Source organism: Schistocerca serialis, chromosome 5 (genome assembly GCF_023864345.2).
Source record: "Schistocerca serialis cubense isolate TAMUIC-IGC-003099 chromosome 5, iqSchSeri2.2, whole genome shotgun sequence".
Taxonomy (NCBI): Eukaryota; Metazoa; Arthropoda; class Insecta; order Orthoptera; family Acrididae; genus Schistocerca; species Schistocerca serialis.
The window spans coordinates 232511280-232537047 of NC_064642.1; the positions used below are offsets into that span (position 1 = coordinate 232511280).

General features: G+C 44.4%; 1 protein-coding gene across 1 annotated transcript; it reads left to right on the forward strand.

Moving 5' to 3' along the window:
* The first annotated feature begins 7561 nt into the window (after positions 1–7561).
* LOC126481592 (chitinase-3-like protein 1) lies at positions 7562–23979 on the forward strand. Its single transcript, XM_050105454.1, has 10 exons — positions 7562–7631; positions 7880–8056; positions 8270–8364; positions 8454–8585; positions 10758–10885; positions 12216–12342; positions 12448–12633; positions 15246–15368; positions 17190–17351; positions 23704–23979. The coding sequence occupies exons 1-10, from the start codon at positions 7562–7564 to the stop codon at positions 23977–23979; spliced, it is 1476 nt and encodes a 491-aa protein (XP_049961411.1).
* Positions 23980–25768: the final 1789 nt, after the last annotated feature.

Sequence of the window (25768 nt, forward strand, 5' to 3'; positions counted from 1 at the left end):
GACTGCATCGAACAACACAGGTGGAGGAGGTATTGCAACGAGAAGATATTCGGCGAATGTACTGGTCTGTCCATTCCCCCTACGTAAAAACCATCGAGCATGTTTGAAATACGGTGGGGAGGCGTATCGCAGCACGCTTACGTGCACCAACGGCCGTCTAGCAGTTGTGAAGCGCGCTCGTGGGAGAATGCAACGCCCTATCACAAGAATCCCATACCAAACTTGTGGCTAGTAGGGGAGCACGTTGCAGAGCATGCGTTGCTGCCGATGTTGATCACACATACTATTAGGAACCATGTCCCGTCTTTTGTAACGCCCAGGGAGCTGACTTCAGTTTATTTGAATAAAATTTCGTTTCGTTCGTCTTGTTGCGTATTTCTACCTTCTGTAGAACACCTTAGTAGTTCTTTCTATGTAAGATTAAGTGTCATCGAGCTATGTTACTTGGCAGTGATATATTATGCGATTGTTGCTTCACTTCTTGGCTTTTGTGCAGCTGTCTATCTGTATATTTTCTCTATCTATTTTTAAGCAGTGGATTGCAGCTGTAATCTGTCTCATTTGTGTTCGAAGCGAAGTGCTACAAGGCTTAGGTGATACAAAAAATTTCGTTAACGTTTCTACTTCGTACCTTTTGGTTATCATCCGCAGCACCCTTACAGAACAGTGGTACGTCTACGACATTCTATGCCCCGTGCTATTACTTTTCATGGCAAGCCATCATGAGCTTATATTTCAGCAACATAATGCTCGCCCTCATGCGGAGAGAGTTTCTGCTGCTTGTCTTCTTGCGAGCCAAACTCTACCTTGGACAGCAAGGTCGAGAACGTTTGGAGCATTACGGGCAGGGACCTGCAGCCAGCTCGGGGATTTGGCAGTCTAACGCGCCAGTTGGACAGCATTTGGCACAATATCACCCAGCATGGCATCCAACAACTCTGTCAATGAATGCCAGGCCGAATAACTGCTTGCATAAGGTCCAGAGATGGACGAATGCGTTATTGACTAGGTCAATTTTCGAGCTCTTTCTCTAGAATAAATCACCCATTTCTTCTGAAATTGGGTCAAAGTGAAAGGACATGACAGCAGGGTACCAGATGGTGCAGTGGTGGCCAAAAATGACGGGGAAGAATATATCCAATAAATAAATAAGGACGTTGTGTACATAGTTTAATTCGCGCTGGTTGGCAGCTGACATTTATGTTCCGATGCTGCGACAAATAGTCTACTATTCTGGGAAGCCGCCTAAGCGCTATTCCCTCCGCTGCGATAGAAAATCATTTTAAAGTCCCTCCTATAAAAGTGATGTACAAAATAACTGCGTGAGCAGTTCAGGACCGCGCCGTAGATTTTTCGTGAAATGTCGGGATAAAATTGGAACAGGTGTTTCGTGTTGACATGTAATTTAATTATCAATCTGTTCAACACAATGGTACACAAAGTGCTGTAATGGTTACAGAACAGATAAATCACAGGTTAGGACCTTCGCTGTATGCCCGATGCGCCAGCTACATTGTCACTTTGCGTTCATTTCCTTCCCGATGTTGCCGTAGCTCTCGCAATCGCTTAACATTGGACTTTTTAGGCTTTTTGGATTCCTTTCAACTCGAGATTTTCCCCTGACTTGCGTTTTCCTATAATTTCGAACATACGAACGAATCATATGTGAAGTCATCTTTCATTATTTCGTGGTTTTCAGTTTAATACCAATTACCGCGAAATTTCCAGAGAATATTTTCATTGTCTCACTTTTGGCCCTAGCCCAGTCTCTCCACAATGACACGAAAATCTGTGTCCTACCTAAACGGATTTCTACCCCTGCACCATTTATAACATTACACAAAGCTAATCCGTAACAGTCAAGTACATGCGCCTACAATGGTGCGAAGACATAACAGTCAAAACAAATATTAGGCTACAAACACGAGCCGGCCGAGGTGGCCGAGCGGTTCTAGGCGCTACAATCTGCAATCGCGCGACCGCTCGGGCATGGATGTGTGTAATGTCCTTAGATTATTTAGGTTTAAGTAGTTCTAGGGGACTGCTGACCTTAGAAGTTAAGTCCCATAGTGCTCAGAGCCATTTGAACCATTTTTTACAAACACGAACAGACGCGATCTCTCTGTTCTGGGGTCAGCTATTGTTTGCGCATTGTTAGTCCTGTAATTATGAGCGAACCAAATCTGACGATAATTCGTCGCACAAGGAAATGCGACCGACGAGCGAAAAGACGTTTCACGTCAAAAGCCTTCAATTCGCGTATGGTATACAACTACAAAGCGTCTCTAAGTTTGTCATATTTTAATTAGGGCCAGAGTTACGGTTTGTACTTTTCCCTCTTTTGAAACACCCAATTTCCAAAGTGTGGAAACAGTGCTATACTATTAAAAAACTATTAAACTCACTAAAACACGCATTTTTCGATGATTAGTAAAATACTTTACTTGGCGAGTCTTCTTCGCAAAGTCTCACACGGCATCGCATTTTCAGCGAGTAAGCTTCGGAAAGCGCCATTTTTCTCCAAATTTTGTCGATATTTAACGCGTAGCGAGTACGAAGTTAAAGTCTCATCTTCAACAAAAACCAAGTAAAAATTCTGAAATTAATAAACAGTATCCCTGTAATGTCCTTAAGAATTAGAAAATTGCGTTCCCTATTTTAATTAAGTTCAGAATTAGGTTTTTTCTTGGAACATGTCAAATTTTTGCATCAGGAAAAGCTTTGTAATTGAGAAACGGCGGTCGCAGGTTCGAATCCTGCCTCGGGCATGGATGTTTGTGATGTCCTTAAGTTAGTTAGGTTTAACTAGTTCTAAGTTCTAGGGGACTAATGACCTCAGCAGTTGAGTCCCATAGTGCTCAGAACCATTTGAACCATTTTTTTGAGAAACGGCAGACACAAAGATTTGCACAGCGGAAGACACAACACAGCGGGAGCCGACAACTCCAGTAGTTTCCATTAGTGCTTTCTTGGAGGAAGCAGCTGACAGCTAATTTAAACGGAACTATAGTGAAGGCTACTAACGCAAGTGCTACTCTGATGTTTCTCCAAATCGTTCCATGTAAACGGCGAGTTGGTTCCTTTGAAAAATTTCCTTGATTTTCCAAAATCGCTCCATTCAAATGCCGGGATGGTTTCTTTGAAAAGAGAACGACCGATTTCCTTCCCCACTCATTCATAAACCGAGCCTGCGCTCCGCCTGCAATGATCGCACTTCAACGTGACGTTGAACTCTAATTTGCTTTTCCTTTTCCTACTTTGAGATTAGTGATTGGCACAGGAGACGAAGTTGTGGCAGACGGCGTCAAACCATTCAGAAGGCTGACGAGGAGAAAGCTACGTATCAATCTCGGCTACGAATTTCGCGAAGTCCCCAGTCAGCAGACGATATTGCGCCGAAATTATCAGTCGTATCGGAGAGCAAATCTCTGGTATGTCAACATGGGCGGCCGTGTCGCAGGCAGAGGAGCGCGCGATAACGCAAAGCGCTGCGTTGTTGGGTTTGGCACAGGTCCGCAGTACCTCAACTAGCGGCGCATTTGACGCCAGGTGAAGGAGGATCTTAATCCCCGTTTGCTCTGGCGTTTAGTCTAATGTAAGCAGTTTGCTCCTCTCTCCTTATGCGGCACATCTTCCGGTAAGCCGTGCAAACTCGTCCACAATAAAAGGCGGTAGCCTTTGTCATATCCCCTTTGTGAGACTCGCACGGCCTATATAAGCTGTTCCCTCCTGCTGTCCCACACATCAGTCAGCGAGGCCATCTCCAGGATCAAGGTAAGCCTGCTCACCCTCTACTTGTTCACTCTGAAGCTGTTCTCTTGTTCCCGTCGTCCATGGCACTCGAGTACGGTTGCCTTCGACTGGAAAGTGCAATTACCTCACCGAAAGTCACGAGGAACTCCTTGTTGTAAACTTAATTTTTAGTTTTTGGATGCACTATGCACCTCGTCTTAATCTTAGTGATGCACCTTTCATCGTTGGTTACAATGTTCGCCAAAGAAAAAATGGTCACCTTTATTTCGATATCTCTGAGGAAGGTGTTAGGTGATGGTTCTTCTCTGAACTTTGTACTCTTCAGGGACCAAACGGAAACAAGCTTTTTGCTAACAAAGAGTTCGTGCTTTTCCTGCACCCCATTGTGTTCTGCTTCAAGTTTTGCTGCATTTCTTCTCCAATGAATTCATCCACTCTTTCCTTGTCACGTGCCGTAATATACGAGTAGCCCGTGCGCATGTTCCCACCTCTGAAGCGTTTGGCATCTTTCCTAATGTTGCTCGCACCCATTCACACATCCTTTAAAGCTCGCTTGAGTTTGAGACAAATTTCAGCAGCAAGTTTTTCCTCTTTAACAGGACATTCAATGACAGCACGCTGTCATACGAGACTTTGTTAGCACCCATGGTTACATGGTGTAACCGGTTTAAGTGATATATATATTTATATATATATGGTGGTCTATTGACCGTGACCGGGCCAAATATCTCACTAAATAAGCGTCAAACGAAAAAACTACAAAGAACGAAACTTGTCTAGCTTGAAGGGGGAAACCAGATGGCGCTATGGTTGGACCGCTATGAATGTTTTAGTTCGACCACTTTTTTCGTTTTTTGATAGATGGCTCTGTAATAGCCACAAACATATGGCTCACAATTTTAGACGAACAGTTGGTAACAGATAGGTGTTTTAAATTAAAATACAGAACGTAGGTACTTTTGAACATTTTATTTCGGTTGTTCCAATGTGATACACGTACCTTTGTGAACTTATCATTTATGAGAACGCATGCTGTTACAGCGTGATTACCTGTAAATACCACATTAATGCAATAAATGCTCAAAATGATGACCGTGAATCTCAATGCATTTGGCAATACGTGTAACGACATTCCTCTCAACAGCGAGTAGTTCGTCTTCCGTAATGTTCGCACATGCATTGACAATGCGCTGACGCATATTGTCAGGCGTTGTCGGTGGATCACGATAGCAAATATCCTTCAACTTTCCCCACAGAAAGAAATCCGGGGACGTCAGATCCGGTGAACATGCGGCCCATGGTATGGTGCTTCGACGACCAATCCACCTGTCGCGAAATACGCTATTCAATACCGCTTCAACCGCACGCGAGCTATGTGCCGAACAGCCATCATGCTGGAAATACATCGCCATTCTGTCATGCAGTGAAACATCTTGTAGTAACATCGGTAGAACATTACGTAGGAAATCAGCATACATTGCACCATTTAGACTGCCATCGATAAAATGGGGACCAATTATCCTTCCTCCGATAATGCTGCACCATACGTTAAGCCGGCAAGGTCGCTGATGTTTGAGTTGTCGCAGCCATCGTGGATTTTCCGTTGCCAAATAGTGCATATTATGCCGGTTTACGTTACCGCTGTTGGTGAATGACGGTTCGTCGCTAAATAGAACGCGTGCAAAAAATCTGTCATCGTCCCGTAATTTCTCTTGTGCCCAGTGGCAGAACTGTACACGACGTTCAAAGTCGTCGCCATGCAATTCCTGGTGCATAGAAATATAGTACGGGTGCAATCGATGTTGATGCAGCATTCTCAGCACCGACGCGTTTGAGATTCCCGATTCTCGCGCTATTTGGCTGCTACTGATGTGCGGATTAGCCGCGACAGCAGCTAAAACACCTACTTGGGCATCATCATTTGTTCCATGTCGTGGTTGACGTTTCACATGTGGCAGAACACTTCCTGTTTCCTTGATTAACGTAACTATCCGGCGAACGGTCCGGACACTTGGGTGATGTCGTCCAGGATGCCGAGCAGCATACATAGCACACGCCCGTTGGGCATTTTGATCACAATAGCCATACATCAACACGATATCGATCTTTTCCGCAATTGGTAAAGGGCCCATTTTAACACGGGTAATGTATCACGAAGCAAATACCGTCCGCACTGGCGGAATGTTACGTGATACCACGTACTTATACGTTTGTGACTATTACAGCTCCATCTATCACAAAGCGAAAAAGGTGATCCAACTAAAACATTCATATTTCTTTATGTACCACACGAATATGTAATAAAAAATGGGGATTCCTATTTAAAAAGACGCAGTTGATATCTGATTGACCTATGGCAGCGAGACATTGTTCAACAACAACTTCACCTTGGGCAACAGCTATAATCCTCGCTGATCCTAGTTGCTCACGGAAGCGGCGTCTCGACGTTAAGAAATTCGTCGAGTTGCTTACGTTCCAATGGGAGCAGTGAAGCTACCAGCATCGCACATATCTACAGGATTCCCATGATGACTTCACACTGTCGTTGATCAACTAATCACGGGCTGATATAAGACCACCACAGCCGTTGTCACAACAGTCCGTTTGCTCCTGATGAAGGCGACGGGGGTTATCGTCGAAAACTCGAAGTTTTATTACACTCTTACTTGACGGCCCCAAGAAGGCCTAGGTGAATTTATATTACGTAGGATGTAGCTTGTACGATCGTCCTTCGTAGAAATGGGTGTAACACCTGTTGGTATTCGAGGGCAGTAGGCTACTTACTGAGAACCCTCCACCCGTCCAGTATCATATTCATTTGTAATAATGTAAGTGTAATATCACTCTTCAAGAACACTTACTGCTGAATTCCATCAATAGTATTTCCACATCAAGCGCAGACTGATACGTGCGCTGTAAGCGTCCCGTTAGAGCGGTATGAGACGTCCTTTAGAGTCTTGCACTTCATGGACTCGTAGTCCTACACTTGTATTTCTCAGGCCATTGTCCAGTGCGAAGCGGAAAGTAGCTGGTTCCTAGTAATTTACCACAGACAGACACGACTGAAACTACAGTTTAGCATAACTCGCACCACACGTTTGAATGCAGACTAATGCTCTGATACAGAAAAGACATCGAAACAATATGTTGCATATGACATCTCTGTTCGAAATTAAAAAATAAATAAAATACGGGTTTCAGTGTTTTTGGAAATTCAGCCCCTAAAGGGATGATACAGGGGATGAAAATTTTCATGAAAATATTTTGCTATCTCGGTTAGGAATAAAAAAATGGTTCAAAAGGCTCTGAGCACTATGGGACTCAACTGCTGAGGTCATTAGTCCCCTAGAACTTAGAACTAGTTAAACCTAACTAACCTAAGGACATCACAAACATCCATGCCCGAGGCAGGATTCGAACCTGCGACCGTAGCGGTCTTGCGGTTCCAGACTGCAGCGCCTTTAACCGCACGGTCACTTCGGCCGGCGGTTAGAAATAAAGAAATACGTGTTAGGGGATGAAAGTTTCTATGGAAATATCACCACGGTAACTCAAAAGACACGATTTAAAAAAACCTTCGACTCCAGCTACCAGAATCGCTTTTTGGTCAGAAATACGTTCGGAAAAGACCATACTTCTATGGCCTTAATTAAACCATACCGTCTACCCGAGGGCAGCAGCGGGCGCTAAACTAGTAATATATAACTGAGGTTATGTTACGAAACTTCTCAAGATGATTTCAACGCTTTTCTTTCTTGTATGTTCACATGATCAGTCATCACAAAGTAAAAATTTTTTGTGTTCACAGATGTCTCACTTCTTGCTTGGACTTGCCGTGATCCTCGGCGTTTCTCTCAGCATCTGTGGTGCCGAAGATAGTAAGTTTAGCCCAAACTCCTATACGCCTATGCCTGTGTGTTCTCGTGATAAAGCCATGTGAATGTAGAGGCCAAATGAAGCATAGAACTCAATATATTATTTGCTTTTGTGTTACCTTCTGAAAGGTTACTTCAGGTTCTGGAGTCTCAAACATACTGTAGTTACGTACTTTCTTCTTCCATCATTGTTTCGTTATTTTTGTTTGTGCTCACCACAGCTATGAAATGACGCTCGCACTGTTTTCCAGAAAAGGTCGTGTGCTACCACGGCAGCTGGTCCGCTTACAGGAACGGAAACGGCAGGTTTGAGATAGAGTACATTCAGCCGGAGCTGTGCACGCACCTCATCTACACTTTCGTTGGCATAACGTCTGCAGGAGAGGTCAGGATTCTGGATGAGTGGCTGGACCTTCCAAGTGGAAAAAGTAAGTCAGCTAACGGAAGATTCGAACAAACTATAATAATCACAGCTACGTGCTCAATTTTCTAACGTTTCACGTGTGATTCTTTCGCGTCAGAGAATTCGAGGTTTATTGAAGTTAAAATGGTGCCCTGTAAAGTGAATAAATAACGTAATATTTCCACATATTGCAATAAAATGTACTAGATGTGTCACTGACTTTTTCCTTTCACGCTAGACGCATATAACCGCTTCAACGCACTGAAATCGTCCAACACGAAAACTCTGGTTGCCATTGGAGGATGGAATGAAGGTTCTGCTACGTACTCGGCTGTAAGTAGAACACAAAGCGCAGTGCAGATTTGTTGTCCTTTTAGTTGTTTTGCTAATGACGTCACGCTGCCTGCTTCTGTGTTATAAAGGTAATGAACGATGCCTCGCTGCGAGCAATATTCGTGCAAAACGTCGTGAATTTCGTGAAGACGTACGGCTTTGATGGCTTCGACCTGGACTGGGAATATCCGGCTAACCGTGGCGGTTCTCCAGGAGATCTGGTGAGTCACTCCCTGCATCGAGAAGTGCGTTCTTTTGTATGGAAACCATTCTGAGATCTGATCTGACCAAGTAAGTGTGTTGCTGCTCTCATTAAGGCATAAGGTACAATTTCAAATGCTGATTTAGTTTTGCAAAATTTCAGAACGACCCCAAACACTTGCAGCTATAGTCTCAAGCGACACTGGCACACCAAAAAAATAATAGAACTGATCCGATAACATAGTAAATCATACACATGTTATTTGTCGGTTGGTGCGCACCAATGGTCTGCGCTCTGAGGCCTCCATTCTGTGTACGGACAAATAAGAAACTAAATAGCTAGAATTTGGAACTCAGGCCTAAAGCTCCATCATTATAGAGAACCAAACACTCAGGAAAAACACTGTTCAAACATCTTGTCTATCTCACGACTTTGGACAGCGAGACATTTCCTGTCGTTCGAAAGCGAGTTAACGCTTTTAGCTGAGATGGCACCAGGCCACTTGAGTAGAGTTGATACTTGACATGAAGGATTTCAGTGTTGCCATTTGACTATACTCCTAAAGGACGACCGCCCTGTTTCAGGAACTCTTCGTGCTGAACATTTAGCCTCGGTAAACTGCAACAGTGCATTAAAAGGTCTAGTTTTTGGCAGTGGCTGCTGAAAAACGTAATGAGCTATCTTTCGTCAGGTTCGAAAAAGAAATGTCGCACCCAATGCAGTAAAAAGCCCTGCCAGCACAATCTTGTTCGTTCTTCAGACACCAACCATCCTGTTTTGCGAATAATACTGGCAAGGTCGCTGAACGATTATTTATTTTATTGTATTACTTTATACTACGTTTCGCTTACTGTCAGTGTGCAATGAAGCATAAGGCGAAGCGGCCATTCAGTAGCGAACTCTGCTGGAGAGTTTCACGTTAAGTTGAACTTCGTTTGAGGGATTTTTTGGATGAGATTTTACGGATGTTGACTTCTAATTTTTTATACACAGATTTTGCTGGTTATTACAGGATCTGATGATGGCAGTATCTTAAACACGTCAAAAATAACGTAATAGATGAAAGTAATACTAGGCAGTACTATTTGCTGAGGGCCATAATGGTAGTAGATTCATTCTGGTAATTTTATTTCCTTTATTAACACGAGGCGCATTCGGTAAGTAAGGTCCGATTGGGCGCGTAATGGAAACTACTAAGAAGACCCGATGGAACTTTTCCACAGATGTGTTGGGCCTGTCGATCGCTCTTTCCAGTTCAGAGCGCAAAGTGATCACAGAGATGCCTAAAACAACAAAGCCTCTCACCAAGTCTGTTGATTTAGTGAGGGATTTCGCCTGAAGCTATGCAGTGCACATAACATAAATGTCATGCGTTTCTCTCTTCAAGACAATTTTCAGCCGCATTCTTCAGAGGCAATGAAGACACTCCTGTAGCATTTTCGATGGGAAGTGTTTGATCACCCATAATACAGCCCTTAATTGGCTCCCTCCGTTGTTCATCTCTGCTCACATGAACCGCTGGCCATGAAGACAACATTTTGGCACAAACAACGAAAGATAGACCAGCGTAGAGAATTGGCGGAAAGCACAGGCGGCTGATTTCTGTGGCGAGGGTACTGAAAGTTTGTAAAACGCCACGACAGATGTCTAAGTCGGAGCGGCGACTAATTAGAGAGGTAGCTGCAAGGTGTGGTTAACTGTTGCGAATAAAAAATTGTTGATTTTCACTGTGGTTTTCATTTACTTTCCGAACAGCTCTCGTAAATGGTACTGTCATTTCTTCACAATTAGTATTGTGCATAAACCTTTTACTCCTCGGATGCAAGGCACGGCCTCATACATACCACATTTCACTTGATGTTTGCAAACTTTTGACGACACACTGTATTTCTCGCATACTGGAACTATTTGTATTTTTTTAACTCAAAAGTTTTCCTGTTACAATGATACATGGTTAGTGAATCAGTTTTCATTTTTTGTAAATCTGTACCATGATGTCTCTAAGCTGGTAATGCAAAAAAGAAAAGATCAAAAAGCGTTGGTTGTTAGGAGATGCAGCCTGAAAATTTTTCTCCACCACCTGTCTGTATTACAGTAATTACGTTGTGTTATTAGCGTTAACGTGAGTCACAGTGTCCTTCGCTAAGTTATGGATACATGGAGATCTGACGCTAGAAAATTTCTGTTTCAGACGGCGTTCGTTGAGCTGATTAAGGAGCTGAGGACAGAATTCGACAAATACGGGTATCTTCTGACGGCCGCAGTGGGTGTCGGTCGCTATCTAATCGGAACAGCGTACGACGTTCCACAAATATCCAAGTAAGTCGAAAACGAGCAACATATACCTTATCCGCTCCCCAGAGTACCGAGATCACAATAAAACATCTTGTAGCGAGCGATTAGCTAGTATCTCCATACTAGGTGCCGTTTTATGCACTATGCAATTTTGCTTACTTTGGGAAGCTAATTAATGTGGTGATCAATTTGTTATCACTGCTACTGAAGTTAACTAAGTACTGATGGATTTATTAGGTGACAATTGAGCAGTTCACATACATTAATTACATATGTTAATTATAAGCAACTGCACTTGAGTGTGGCATTTGCGGTCAATAACAAAAGATTTGGCACACCATCTACACAAACATAACTGACCTATATTACAATTGGGTTGGGTTGTTTGGGGGAAGAGACCAAACAGCGAGGTTATCGGTCTCATCGGATTAGGGAAGGGCGGGAAACGAAGTCGGCCGTGCCCTTTCAAAGGAACCATCCTGGCATTTGCCTGGAGTGATTTAGGGAAATCACGGAAACCTAAATGAGGATGGCCGGACGCGGGATTGAACCGTCGACCTCCCGAATGCGAGTCCAGTGTGCTAACCACTGCGCCACCTCGCTCGGTATATATTACAGTTCTTTTCATTTAAACAAAAGATTTCTGTTTTGGACCTTGGCTAGTTTGATCAAAATTACTCTTTACAAAACTTAATCTCAAACAAATAACGCCTTGATTAAATCTCCACCGGACATCAAATGAGTGGAAATGTCGCCTTGAAACGGTGTTTCAAAGCGTTTATTACTGGACATCGTCACCAGATGCTTCAAAATGACGTTTCCATTCATCTCTGATATCTCGAATAATTCTCCGATAAAGCCTAAATTCGAAATTAAGATCTTTCCATCACATAGTAAGTTTAGAAACAAAACAATAACATCCAGAGGATCTCTCCACTAACTTCCTGCAAGGTTCTATTTGTTCCAACATGTCATTGAACATCTCAGGTCCTTCATTGCGCCCGTCGAATCATTTGTTAGCAACTTTCGTTGGTGTTACGTAATGCCTTCTTTTCCCGCGCTAATGACATGTGGGTACCAAGACCCTTCTTCCTAAAAGCAACCCATTTTTGAGCAGTGTCAATAACTGCAAGGTCATAAAACTTGTAATACTCTACACGGACACCTCCATTGTGCAAATATCTCCGACACTGCAGACCAACAACACACTTTTTCTTAGATATACTATGACAATTGGGGGCCGTCCCGGAACCTCATTATCTGGTGACTTTGTCTTTCTTTTTGTGTTCCCAGACTGCTTGTAGAGCCCTCTGTTACAGAGGCATCACAACCTGCAACATTTAATCTTCTACAGATACCTGGACTTCATCAATCTGATGACGTATGACCTCCACGGATCGTGGGACGGCAAGACCGGACAGAACGCCCCACTGTACGCCAGCTCTGCTGACGAGACCGAGGCTGAGAGGCAACTGAACGTGGTGAGTGTCTGTCCCCCATTCGACTACTCTGCTCCACTGGAAAAGCACGCTCCAGGTTGGGTGGCACAAGCGGCAGCTGACACATCACTTCTGTACGATTCCCAGGATTCGAGTGTGCGCTACTGGATTGAGAATGGAGCCGACCCCTCAAAACTTGTTCTGGGCATGGGCACCTACGGGAGGACGTTCACCCTGTCCAGCACTGCCAACACCGGAGTCGGAGCCCCTGCATCTGCACCCGGCACCAGCGGGCCATACACCATGGAGTCCGGCATGATGGGGTACAATGAGGTACTGCCACACTTATTTACTACTCAAGTTACCCCAATACTTTATGGTCAACATTATGCAAATGATGGACGATCCTTTGAGACAAGGATGTAATGGTTGAAAATGAATATTTAGTTTCTTACTGATACAAACAGCTTACATCTTATACCAAAACTGAGGTTCATAAAGTGTCCAAAGTAACATCCGCCAAGACCAGAGCCCCAGTTTCAACATAATACAACGACTGAGCTGGGCCTCATTCCTTTCGCAAACTGTTTATGATCCTCCAGCACTCTGCATAATGTCCTCTTTGAAGGCTGCATTTCGTAGTCACGTAAGCAGGTGCTTGCTGATGAATCATTCCCAGAGAGATCCAACAACATCAACTCAAATTTTCGTGTCTGAACAACTCTTTGTTAAGAACCTTGGCCGGCTCTCTAGGCCTTGAACAATCCAGTTTCTCTTAATTTTCTACCGATGGCAACAGCTTTTTTTCAGTTTAGATAACACCTATACCGAAACATTTGTCTGTGCGCTTCTTCAGAAATTATTCAGTTGGACAACACATTAAATATACTTATATGGATATGGTGTCTGTTCTTTCGGACAGGCACCACATGTCCGAAAGAACAGGCACCATATCCATGTAAGTATATAGTTCTGGCAATACCGGCCGTGACCTTCTTCTTCTGTGCAGATGCACACATATTACCCCAACTCTTACGGGACTTGGAAGGAATGTCTTCGACGAGTAATGAGTGTGTTGGGATGGGACACTATGAATGTAGTGTGTGGACATACAAGGTGAGAATGTGGGTCTCGCGGGAGGCGTGCGCGAGATAGTCCCTGCAGTCGCATTATCCTCTGTGCCCTCGGTGGCTCAGATGCATAGAGCGTCTGCCATGTAAGAAGGAGATCCCATTTTCACCTGTCCCCTTTGATATATATCAACGCCCGTCAGCAGCTGAATGTATTAATATATAATTCTAACACTTCCTTTACTGTAAAATATTCAAATAGAACAAAACTGCGCAGTGGCAAGATAGTGAACGAACAAACTGCAATTTTTGAAGTGTGTTATCTTAAATTTATCAAACAATGGAAACGCCAGGTAGGAATATGAACAATGTAGGAAAAAGTAAATTGCTACTTGCTGCAAAGAAGACCCTTTCACATGTAGACAGGCACAATTAAAATTTTGGGCAAGCGTCTTTTATTTGTGCCTGTCTGCAACTTAACGTGTCTTCTTTACAGTTTGTAGCAATTTATATTGTTAACTTAAATTTATCTTTTACATAACAGTGCTTTCAATTGAGCTTTTTGTTATATAATTTTTTTTCTTTGAACACTTTTTCGTCGTCTTTCTGACAGTTATGGTGTTTAATATAATGATTTAGCTTCTGTAACAAAAATGTTATGGTAATTTTTAGATTAACATTGTTGCACTCCTCAAAATATGCTTCACTGAAGTGTTGCGGAGGATGATAAGAGAAAATCATCACAGATTTGCTTCTAGTTTGGGTAGAGGCGTTAAGGGCAATTTTGGGCAAGTTGGTGTGCTGAACAGGTAAAAGTTGCGGATATAGTGCCTTTGAGCGGGTAAAAGTTGAGGATATGATGTGCTGAGCAGCTAAAAGGTGGGTAGTTGGTATGAGCGGGCCTGACGTTCCCTCCCTCCGCCATTTGCTCTGGGCGTGTCTTCACGGCCACCTCTGACTCATATAGTATTCTCCAGCCGTATTAATTGCCATCAATTTACGTTTCTATTGTATCAAGTATAGATTTAAGTGTCAGGAAGTCGTTTCTGAAAGTATTTGTATGGAGTGTAGCCATGTATGGAAGTGAAACATGGACGATAAATAGTTTGGACAAGAAGAGAATAGAAGCTTTCGAAATGTGGTGCTACAGAAGAATACTGAAGATTAGATGGGTAGATCACATAACTAATGAGGAGGTATTGAATAGAATTGGGGAGAAGAGGAGTTTGTGGCACAACTTGACAAGAAGAAGGGACCGGTTGGTAGGACATGTTCTGAGGCATCAAGGGATCACAAATTTAGTATTGGAGGGCAGTGTGGAGGGTAAAAATCGTAGAGGGAGACCAAGAGATGAATACACTAAGCAGATTCAGAAGGACGTAGGTTGCAGTAAGTACTGGGAGATGAAGAAGCTTGCACAGGATAGAGTAGCATGGAGAGCTGCATCAAACCAGTCTCAGGACTGAAGACCACAACAACAACAACATTGTTGTTGATTCTTATTCTAAAGGAAGCACTCCATCATTACTTAAGTTCGTCTGAAAACATTTCTTTCTTGAGTAATACTTAGTTTACGATGTTTTTGCCAATCTGCAACCTTCGTGTCCGTTTGGGCCGCTGATACAGATACACCCTTCAGAGGCATTCTTCAGTTCAAGTGCTTATTCCATTTCGCTCATTGGTTTATAAATTTCTTTAGATAATATTTACCACTTGTAATGACGAAATTTTGGAGGTCACAGTTGCTTTTGTACTGCTACTATCTAAGTGGCTGTACATTACGTTATTCATTGATCTCGTCGAGATGTATTTCAGTAACGTACTATTTTTTTAGAATAAATACAACTGGTTGTATAATATTTTTCATATTTGCAGATCTGTGAAAAGATTAACGCTGGTGGGTGGACAGTCGTTTGGGACGAGGAGCAGAAGGTGCCATATGCCGTGAACGGAAATCAGTGGATTGGCTACGACAACGAAGAATCCATCAGACTCAAGGTAACAGCCGACACTATAATTCTCTAAACCCTTCCACATTCATTCTGGCGGATTCTTGCCTCACAGCCTGGGAGAAACTCTTGTTATTTACCAGTTAAAAATACCAAGTGTGGATATTCTAAGGCATTTATGTAATTCACTTTAAAGTGTTTACCTTACAAGGCCTTCGTGAGACAGTAACAGTTGCCTGAAGTTGATGTTGTAATGCAAACTCGAGGTAGCAAGATAAATAGTTAGCGAATGTTAAGCTCAGTGGTGGAGCATCTCTAGAACTACCTCTGTTGGCGTACCTTCGCAGTATGGATTGCATTCAGCGAATCGTCTCAATGACAGATTCACACAGGAGTACCGCAGGGATTCGTTATAGGATCTGTTTTGTGCAGTGCCTAGGGTACTCGCCTCCTAACTTCGCCATTAGTCACCAAGTGCTTTTACTCAGATGACACTGCCCTACTAAGCAGGAGCCGTTCGCCAGCTGCACTTAACCCTGACTACAGGACGCTTGCAGAGATATCAAACATTTGGTAACGGACCGGCGAGTTGGACTCATTGCAACGAAAGTCAAAAAAATGGTTCAAATGGCTCTGAGCACTACGGGACTTAACTTCTGAGGTCATCAGTCCCCTAGAACTTAGAACTACTTAAACCTAACTAACCTAAGGACATCACACATATCCATGCCCGAGGCAGGATTCGAACATACGACCGTAGCGGTCGCGCGGTTCCAGACTGTAGCGCCTAGAACCGCTCGGCCACCCTGGCCAGCAGCGAAAGTCAGACACTGCCACTCATCAAGAGATGATCTCGAAAAACTAGAGACCTGTCTGGAACCGCGCGACCGCTAAGGTCGCAAGTTCGAATCCTGCCTCGGGCATGGATGTGTGTGATGTCCTTAGGTTAGTTAGGTTTAAGTAGTTCTAAGTCTATATGGGACTGATGACCTCAGAAGTTAAGTCCCATAGTGCTCAGAGCCATTTGAACCAAACTGGAGACCCCTCACACTCCATTTCAATGGACAGTGATAGACAGATACCTAGGAGTGGCAGTTAATCGACGGCTTACATGGAGACAGCATGCAAACCAGGCGTGGAAGAAGATACCTCAAATCCTGTGCGCATTTTACCCACTAATTAATGCAAGGTCATCATTATACATTGCATGCAGCGACAGTCTGGTGTTCGATGTAACTTGTCTGCTCCATCTGGGACACAAAAGCAAAATCTCACACTGAGAAATTGCAACGGCTTCGAAATGAGGCGCTGCGTCGCATACTCCATTTTCTGAGTTACTTCCCGGCCTGTTATCTGCTGAGGAGGAACCAACCACTAGGCGATACCAGGAATACTCCCGGAAACTTTGTAGTCAAGTCAGGATGTTCCTCAGTTCCTTAATAAGTCACCTCAGACATTGATAAAGAAACAGACCGCTACAAGCGACTAGTTGCTCAACTAGGTAACCAGTAATACCAAGAGATAAAGGCTGTCATATGTTTAAAAATTCAATGCCCACCAAGAACAAAAATTGAAAAACAAGTTGCCCGTAGTAACAGCCATTGAATAATAGCAAGCAATACATAAAGAGTAATAAAAGGTATCGGAGCACTAAAAATAGGATTCATTCTATTAACAGAAGACAGATTCGGATCTAGCAAGACAAACACTGTTGAAGATCTGCAGTGTGGGTTTCCATTGATAAAAATTACCCTTCCTTCCCCTTTGTACTCCCAGCTATGAACTTAGAGTAATGTTCTGATGTCAACCACTGCATGGCATATACCAATATACATTGGCAACAACTATGTTTTTTGATGTTTGTTTTCAGTCCCAATACGTTCTCGACATGGGCCTGGCTGGTGGAATGATCTGGAGCCTGGAGACAGACGATTTCAAAGGCCTCTGCGGCTCGAAGACTTACCCTCTTCTCAGCACCATCAACGAGGTCCTTCGTGGAATCACCTCCACCAACAGCAGTTCCTCAGTAAGTGTGGTCACTGTAGTTAACAGCAGCTTATGACGCATACACATTATACTGCCTACGTTCCCTTCTTCTGGTTCTTTTTTTTTCCTCTGAATGATATCCCACATATCCCGACGATTTCATATCCATTTACAACAACCAGTTTTTCATAAGTTTCCAATGTATTTTTGACGTAGTTAAAATTTTATTTTCTTATGTGAGACGTTAGAACGTGTCTTTGATGCTTCACCTGTTCAATGCAGAGCATTCTGGACATCTTCTTTGCTATGATACCAATCTCACTCTTAGAAAACACGTAACGCGAAGATGTAAGGAAGCAATGAGTGGTTCCAGCTGAGAGATAGAGGGTCCTACACGCTTCCAAGAACTATGTGCTCGCAGCCCCTGCCTGACAAAACTCTAACCCTGTTTGAAGCGCTGTTACACACCTACCTTCTTACCTCATTTTTTATGCACAACTTGTGTTTATGAACCCATCCTGATAGCCGTGCGCGTTAAAGCACCGATTCAGGGACGAGGTGGTGCGATGGCCCCAGATAGAATCCGTCCGGAGGATTAACGACGAAGGTCGATGTGCCGGCCAGTCTGAATGTGGTTTTTAGGCGGTTTTCCACATCCTACCAGGTGAATAGCAGGTTGGTACCCTAGTCGCGTCACAGTTAACACGATTCTCAAACGTACAGAAAATCGTCTCTCACTTTCACATGCGTAATCCAAAAAATGGTTCAAATGGCTCTGAGCACTATGGGACTCAACATCTTAGGTCATAAGTCCCCTAGAACTTAGAACTACTTAAACCTAACTAACCTAAGGACATCACACACACCCATGCCCGAGGCAGGATTCGAACCTGCGACCGTAGCAGTCCCGCGGTTCCGGACTGCAGCGCCAGAACCGCTAGACCACCGCAGCCGGCATGCGTAATCCGATACGCAAAAGTTGGGGTACATATTTTCCACCCCAGGAGGGTAACACGATGACGACAGGAACGCCATCCGGCCACAACTTAAATTAAGCATGCCAAGTTCGTTAATAACAATGCCGACCCTGCGCCTATGCTAGTCAAAGGCATTAGCAAAAGGAAAAAAAAGAAGAATCTGCAGGTTTACACTGAGGAGACGGAAGTCACGGAATACCACCTAATATCGTGTCGGACCTGCTGTTGCGCTGCGTAGTGCAGCAGCCCGAAGTGGCAGGGACTCAACAAGTCGTTGGAAGTCGCCTGTAGAAATATTGAGCCATGTGCCTCTACATCCGTCCATAACTGCGAAAGTGTTGACGGTGCACGGTTTTGTACACGAACTGACCTCACGATTACGTCCCACAAATGTTCGATCGGATTCATGCCTGGCGATATGTCCAAATCATTCGCTCGAACTGTCCAGAATGTTCTTCAGACCAATCGAGAACAATTGTGGCCTGCTAACATGGGACAATAACATCCATAAAAATTCCATCATTGTTTGAGATTATGTCCATGAATGGCTCCAAATGGTCGCTCCAAGTAGCTGAATAACGATTTACAGTCAATGATCTGTCCATTCCATGTAAAATCAGCCCACATCGTTATGAAGCTACTACCAGCTTGCACAGTGCCTCGTTGACAACCTGGGTCCATGGCTTCATGGGATCCGCCCCACACCCGAACCCTACCATCAGCTCTTATCAACTGAAATCGGGACTCGTCTGGCCAGGTGACGGTTTTTCAGCTGTCTAGGGTCCAACCGATACGGTCACGAGTCCAGGAGAGGGGCCGTAGGCGATGTCGCACTCGCGTCCGTCATCTGCTGCCATATCCTATTAACGCCAAATTTCGCTGCGCTGTCCTAAAGGATACGTTCGACGTACTTCCCACATTGGTTTCTGCGGTTATTTCACGCAGTGTTGTTTGTGTTTTAGCACTGACAACTCTACGCAAACGCCGCTGCTCTCGGTCGTTAAGTGGAGGTCGTCGGCCACTGTGTTGGCCGTAGTGAGAGGCAATGAATGAAATTTGGTATTTTTGGCACACTCTTGACACTGTGGATCTCGGAAAAGTGAGTTCCTTCACGATTTCCGAAATGGAATGTCCCATGCATCTAACTCCAACTACCATTCCGCCTTCATAGTATATTGATTCCCGTCGTGCGGTCATAATCATGCCGGGAAACTTTTCACTTGAATCACCTGAATACTGCTCTTTGTACCTTGTATGCACGATATTACCACCGTCTGTATATGTGCATATTACTATCCCCTGACTTTTATCACCTAATTACATGAATGTAATGTAGTGCAGGTTAATCTAAAAGTAATGAATACGTCTTGATTAATTAAAGTATGTGCCAGACTGCGTCTCGAACCAAAACTTCCTTCTTTCCGCGGGCAGCCGCCGAATGCTCAAGCTATCTGAGTGCGCCTCAGTGCCTCACTGAAGATTTCACCAACACTAACTGTTCTTTCTATTACTTCCTATTACTTATGAACTAATATAATTGCATGTGAAGATGAATACCAGAAGTAGGAACAGGATGGAGGGCCATCACGACTGTTCACTAGACTGAAGTTCAGAATTTTTAAATGTTGCTTCGCTTTTATCTTTAGGTGCCATTGCCTATTCATTGATTTCATCCATATTAACTGAATTTCGCGTCAGTGAAATTAATTCAACTGATTAATCTAGAGCCTCCTAAGTTTCGGGTAGGTTGCTCTATAGATATTGGTCGTTAACGCCACAACAAAAACACATGATTTTTATGAGACCTGATAGAACGTCGGTATAACGATTAAGAAGCTAGATAGCGCTATCTTACCGTGATGCAGGCTAAAATTGCCAAATAAGAACGAACACGCTCCCAAATGGACGCGAAACTCTCCAGCTAGAGTACTTCAAACGTATACTCTTAACTGCTCCAGTAATTGGGTAATGCTGTTACAACGTCTTTAATGAATATTTTGTCGTATATGTGAGAACAGTGTTGCCAGTTCGACATTCACGTACGTCAGTTTTCTACCGAAAATATCACACAGCGAAATACTGTCATATACATTTCTGTGCTGATAATATGCAAGAAAACGCTCTGGAGTGCGCTAATTTATCTCGCCCTGTATGTGTAGCGAACATTATAAGCCCCGTCCGACTTATTGTGAAATTTATTATACTTTCTGAGGTGCAAAAGTCATGGGGTAGCGGCGTTTGGCGTAGCCGTGCGGTGTAGGGCATCTTGTCATGGTTCGCGCGGCTCCCCCCGTCGGAGGTTCGAAACCTCCCTCGGGAATGGGTGTCTGTGTCTTGTCCTTAGCGTAAGTTACAAAGGGCGTTCAAAAAGTTTTACACAGTCGTCTCTAATTTTTTTATTTTTTGCAGGAGGAGAATGAAATTTTTTGTGAACATACTTGTAACATTTAGTTATACATTGAGCCTAGTCAGTGTAGCCTCCATCAACTGTGACGCACCTGGCCCAACGTTCTTTCCATGATGTAAATGAGCTTTGGTAAAATTCTGGGTATTGATTTTTACTCCATCGCGTGACACAGGAAATAAGGTCTTTCTCACTATCAAATGTTTTACCGCACAGGTGGGCCTTCAGACGACCAAAGAGGTAAAAATCAGACGGAGCCAAGTCTGAACTGTAGGGAGGATGAGGAACCATTTCCCAACCCATTTTCCTGATTTTCTCCTGCGTCGTAAGGGCTGTATGGGGTTTGTCATTGACATGGTGTAGTCTGATGAGCTGACCCTGAAGCTGTGGTCTGTGGGTCTTGATGGCACGTCGCGGTTTGTCCAAGGACAAACAGTAGCAGTCCCGGTTAATTGGTGAGTCAGGTTCCAAAAAGTCAATGAAAATGACACCACACTGATCCCAAAGAAGGAGGCCATCACCTTTCGGCCTGCTGTTCGTGAAAGTCTTGGTTTCTTCTTCCGACAGGAACCCGGATGACGCCACTCCATGGATTGGATTTTGCTCTCAGGTTCGGACAAAAACAACCATGTTTCATCCTAGGTGGTGACGCCGTCAAAACATTATTTCCACTCTTCAGTAAAGATCTTCATGACATCCTCGCACACATTCTTCCCCATCGTTATCATTTCTTTTATCAATAACCTTGGCACCCAACGTGGACAGATTTTTCTGTATCTTGGTGGCTGTACCAGTGATTCCACGCTACCCAATGACAAACGAGTCATTTCAGCAAGCTGTCGTGTCGTCACACATCTGTCATTTTCGATGATTTGATCAATGGTCTCTTTATTCACATCACTCACTGCCGTCGATGGTCTGCCGCATCGTGGATTGTCCTCTGCTGCGATCCACTGTGTCCTCCCCATAAACAGGGAGCAACTTCCTGTGAATCGATGTGGCAGAGTCATCGCCAGTCTTGAAGAGGAACTCCATCACCGGCCGTTGTCGCAACCTGACATCTACTTCACGGTCCATTATGGCTCACCTGTAAATAAAATACTTTCATATACCAACTTATAGTTAAATGTTCCAAGAATGTTCACAAAAGGTTTCATTCTTCTCCTGCAGAAAACAAAAAAATTGGAGATGACTGTGCAAAACGTTTTGGACGCCCTTCGTGGTGGTGGTGGTGGTTAGTGTTTAACGTCCCGTCGACAACGAGGTCATTAGAGACGGAGCGCAAGCTCGGGTTAGGGAAGGATTGGGAAGGAAATCGGCCGTGCCCTTTCAAAGGAACCATCCCGGCATTTGCCTGAAACGATTTAGGGAAATCACGGAAAACCTAAATCAGGATGGCCGGAGACGGGATTGAACCGTCGTCCTCCCGAATGCGAGTCCAGTGTGCTAACCACTGCGCCACCTCGCTCGGTCACGCCCTTCGTACATTACGATAAATTAAGTAGTGCGTAAGCTTAGGGACCGATGACCTTAGCAGTTTGGTCCCATAGTCCTTATTTCAAATTTCATGGGGTAGCGATATGCACATGTACAAATGGCGGTAGTATCGCGGACACAAGGTATAAAAGGGCAGTCCATTGGCGGAGCTGTCATTTGTTCTCAGGTGATTGGTGTGAAAAGGTTTTCGACGTGATTATGGCCGCACGAAGGGAATCAACGCGGAATGGTAGTTGCATGTAGATGCATGGGACATTCCATTTCGGAAATCGTTAGGGAATTCAGTACTCCGAGATGCACAATGTCAAGAGTGTGTCTGGAATACCAAATTTCAGGCATTATCTTTCACCAAGGACAACACAGTGATCGACGGCCTTCGTTTAACAACCGGGAGTTGTCAGTCCTATCAGAGAAGCAACAGTGCTAGAAATAACCGCAGAAATCAATGTGGGACATACGACGAACGTTTCCGTTAGGACAGCGTGCTATGGCAACAGACGGCCGACGCGAGTGCCTTTGCTAACAGCACGTCGTCGCCTGCAGCGCCTCTCCGAGGCTCCTGACAATATTTGTTGGACCCCAGATGACTGGAAAACAGTGACCGGTCAGATGAGTCCCGATTTCAGTTGGTAAGAGCCGACAGTTGGCTTCGAGTGTGGGGTAGACCCCACGAAACCGTGGCCCCAAGTTGTCAACAAGTCACTCGCAAGCTGGTAGTAGCTCCATAATGTTGTGGGCTGTGTTAACGTGGAATGGACTAAGTCCTCTTGTACAAGTGAAACGGTCATTGACTGGAAATGTTAATGTTCGATTACTACACGGAGCCATTCATGGACTTCATGCATGATGGACTTTTAGGGATGACTATCTGGTCACAAGCGTAACATTTCCAGAAAATCATAAATAAAAAAAAAGACAGCTACTGGAATAATCCCTATTGGGACTGTCAAAAACTGAATCAATTACTTTATAAAGCTCAAACAAAAAGACGTAATTCACCTTTCCTTCTCTCTAGGAACAAAGTTTTCAATCACAACGAAACTTACAATCTTATGCTGCGTATGTTACAAAATAGAACGCAAGTCTTTTTCACAATTCTCAAATGTCACAAACTTCTCGGAATATCGAAAGGCTTAGGGTATATGGTAAGGAGAACTTCGATGTAACAAGCTTTATTACACAAGTAATCAAATACATCAATGTACGCAAAAAATAACACTGTTACAAACATACGTAAAAATATGTTCTCCAGTCTTCAATCGTTTTTCCAGACATGTACTTGCTTATACCCTGAGCACATGGCCGGCACGATTCCGAAGAAATTCAGCAATTGCGTAACTTATGAAGCCACCCATCAACTCTCTAGCTTTCAGGACAGCTGCAGAATGACCACATAAAACATGTCGCCTAATAGCACGGCGTGGAACTGCAGGGAGCGCTGAACAACTTCCCACAGTATCTCTGATGTACTATTAGATAGAACCATCTGCCTTTATTGAAGCCTATGACGTATTTTACAGAGTTCCAGCTCGTCCAGTTCCAGCAGCAGTTCCAGCTCGAGCTCCAGCAGCAGTTCCAGTTCCTCTAGCAGCAGCAACACGGCAGCGAGTGCCAGCACCTCCTCCGGCGTGTGCATTTCCGCGGGCTACGTTCGGGACCCCAGCGACTGCAGTGTTTTCTACCTGTGCACCGCCTCCGGCAGCGGCTACATCGCCAGCAAGTTCACCTGCCCAGGGGACCTTGTCTTCGACGAGTCTTCCTCGGCCTGCAACTACAAGAGCCTCGTGGCCTGCTGAACGCTCTCCCGTAGTCTGCCGATACCTCGGCTTTGCACTCAAGTACCTGCTTCTTCAAATTGTATTTCCGCTAGTCGCCATGGCGTTCGTTGACTAAATAAAGCTTTACTGTGCACTGCAAAAGCATCTTATTTGTAGACCAAACATTCTTGTCCCACGTCAGATGCTGACATTTGAAGGAAACTGACATGTAGTTTTGAACTCTGCGAATCACTGTGATGTACACGGCAGAGGGTACTTTCCAACGTAACGCCTATTACAGCTTCTCCCTGTTCCAACCACAGAAGATAGGTGCTAATAATGACTGCTTGTGTACCTCTGTGTGAGATGTTTTCTGCTTAATGTTTTCAGCGCGATCTCTACGTGACAGAGACGTAGCCGGCTGAAGAATCTTCGTAGTTTTCACTCTGAAAGTTTTATAAGCAGGTTCACGCTAGATACACGCCAGCTTTTTTCAACTGTTTGCCAGTTAATGTACAGGGTGTCCAAATGAAACCCTTCTCCCCGCCCCTCGATTACCAAATCCAATTAAAGAAAATTACAGTAGTGGAAATCTGTATGAAGGCATGGTTCCTACGACAATAATAACACAATGTCTGTAGCATACTATATCGGTTTTGTTATGGAAGTAGTAGATACTTATAAGACAGACACGCATCAAAAAAAGTTTTGCATCAATCCGGTTCCCACAACTCCTGTAGATAGACGTTGACTATGGATATTGTATCTCAGACACAGTCCCTTTGACTGTTCAGAGATGTCACTAAACCCGCCCAAGATGTAAACAACCATGCATGAGCAGCGCCTATTAGGCGGAGGGGTCCGACAGCTGATCAGTTCCAATCATTCCACCAGGAAGGAGGTACACGGCTCGTGTTGTCTGTAGTTCAACGGTCAATAGCGCGGTTCGATCGCGTCCGCATTGTTACTTTGCGCCAGGAAGGGCTCTCAACAAGGGAAGTGTCCCGGCGTCTCAAAAAATGTTCAAATGTGTATGAAATCTTACGGGACTTAACTGCTAAGGTCATTCCTAAGCTTACACACTACTTAACCTAAATTAACCTAAGGACAAACACACACACACCCATGCCCGAGGAGGACTCGAACCTCCGCCGGGACCAGCCGCATAGTCCATGACTGAAGCGCCATAGACCGCTCGGCTAATCTCGCGTGGCTCCCGGCGTCTCGGAGTGAACCAAATCAATGTTGTTCGGACATGGAGGAGATACAAAGACACTGGAACTATCGATGACATGCCTCGCCCAGGCCACCCAAGGGCTACTGCTGCAGTGGATGACCGCTATCTACGGATTATAGCTCGGAGAAACCCTGACAGCAACGCCACCACGTTGAATAATGCTTTTCGTGCAGCCACAGGACTTCGTGTTTCGACTCAAACTGTGCGCAATAGGCTGCTTGATGCGCAACATCACTCCCGACGTCCATAGCGAAGTCCATCTTTACAACCACGACACCATGCAGTGCGGTACAGATGGGCCCAACAAGATGCCGAATGGACCGCTCAGGATTGGCATCACGTTCTCTTCACCGTCGAATGTCGCATATGCCTTCAACCAGACAATCGTCGGGAACGTGTTTGGAGGCAACCCGGTCAGGCTAAACTCCTTAGACACAGTGTCCAGCGAGCGCAGCAAGGTGAAGGTTCCCTGCTGTTTTGGGGTGGCATTACGTGGGGCCGACATACGCGGCTAGCGGTCATGGAAGCATCCTCCGGCCGATAGTGCAACCATATCGGCAGCGTATTGGCGAGGCATTCGTCTTCATGGAC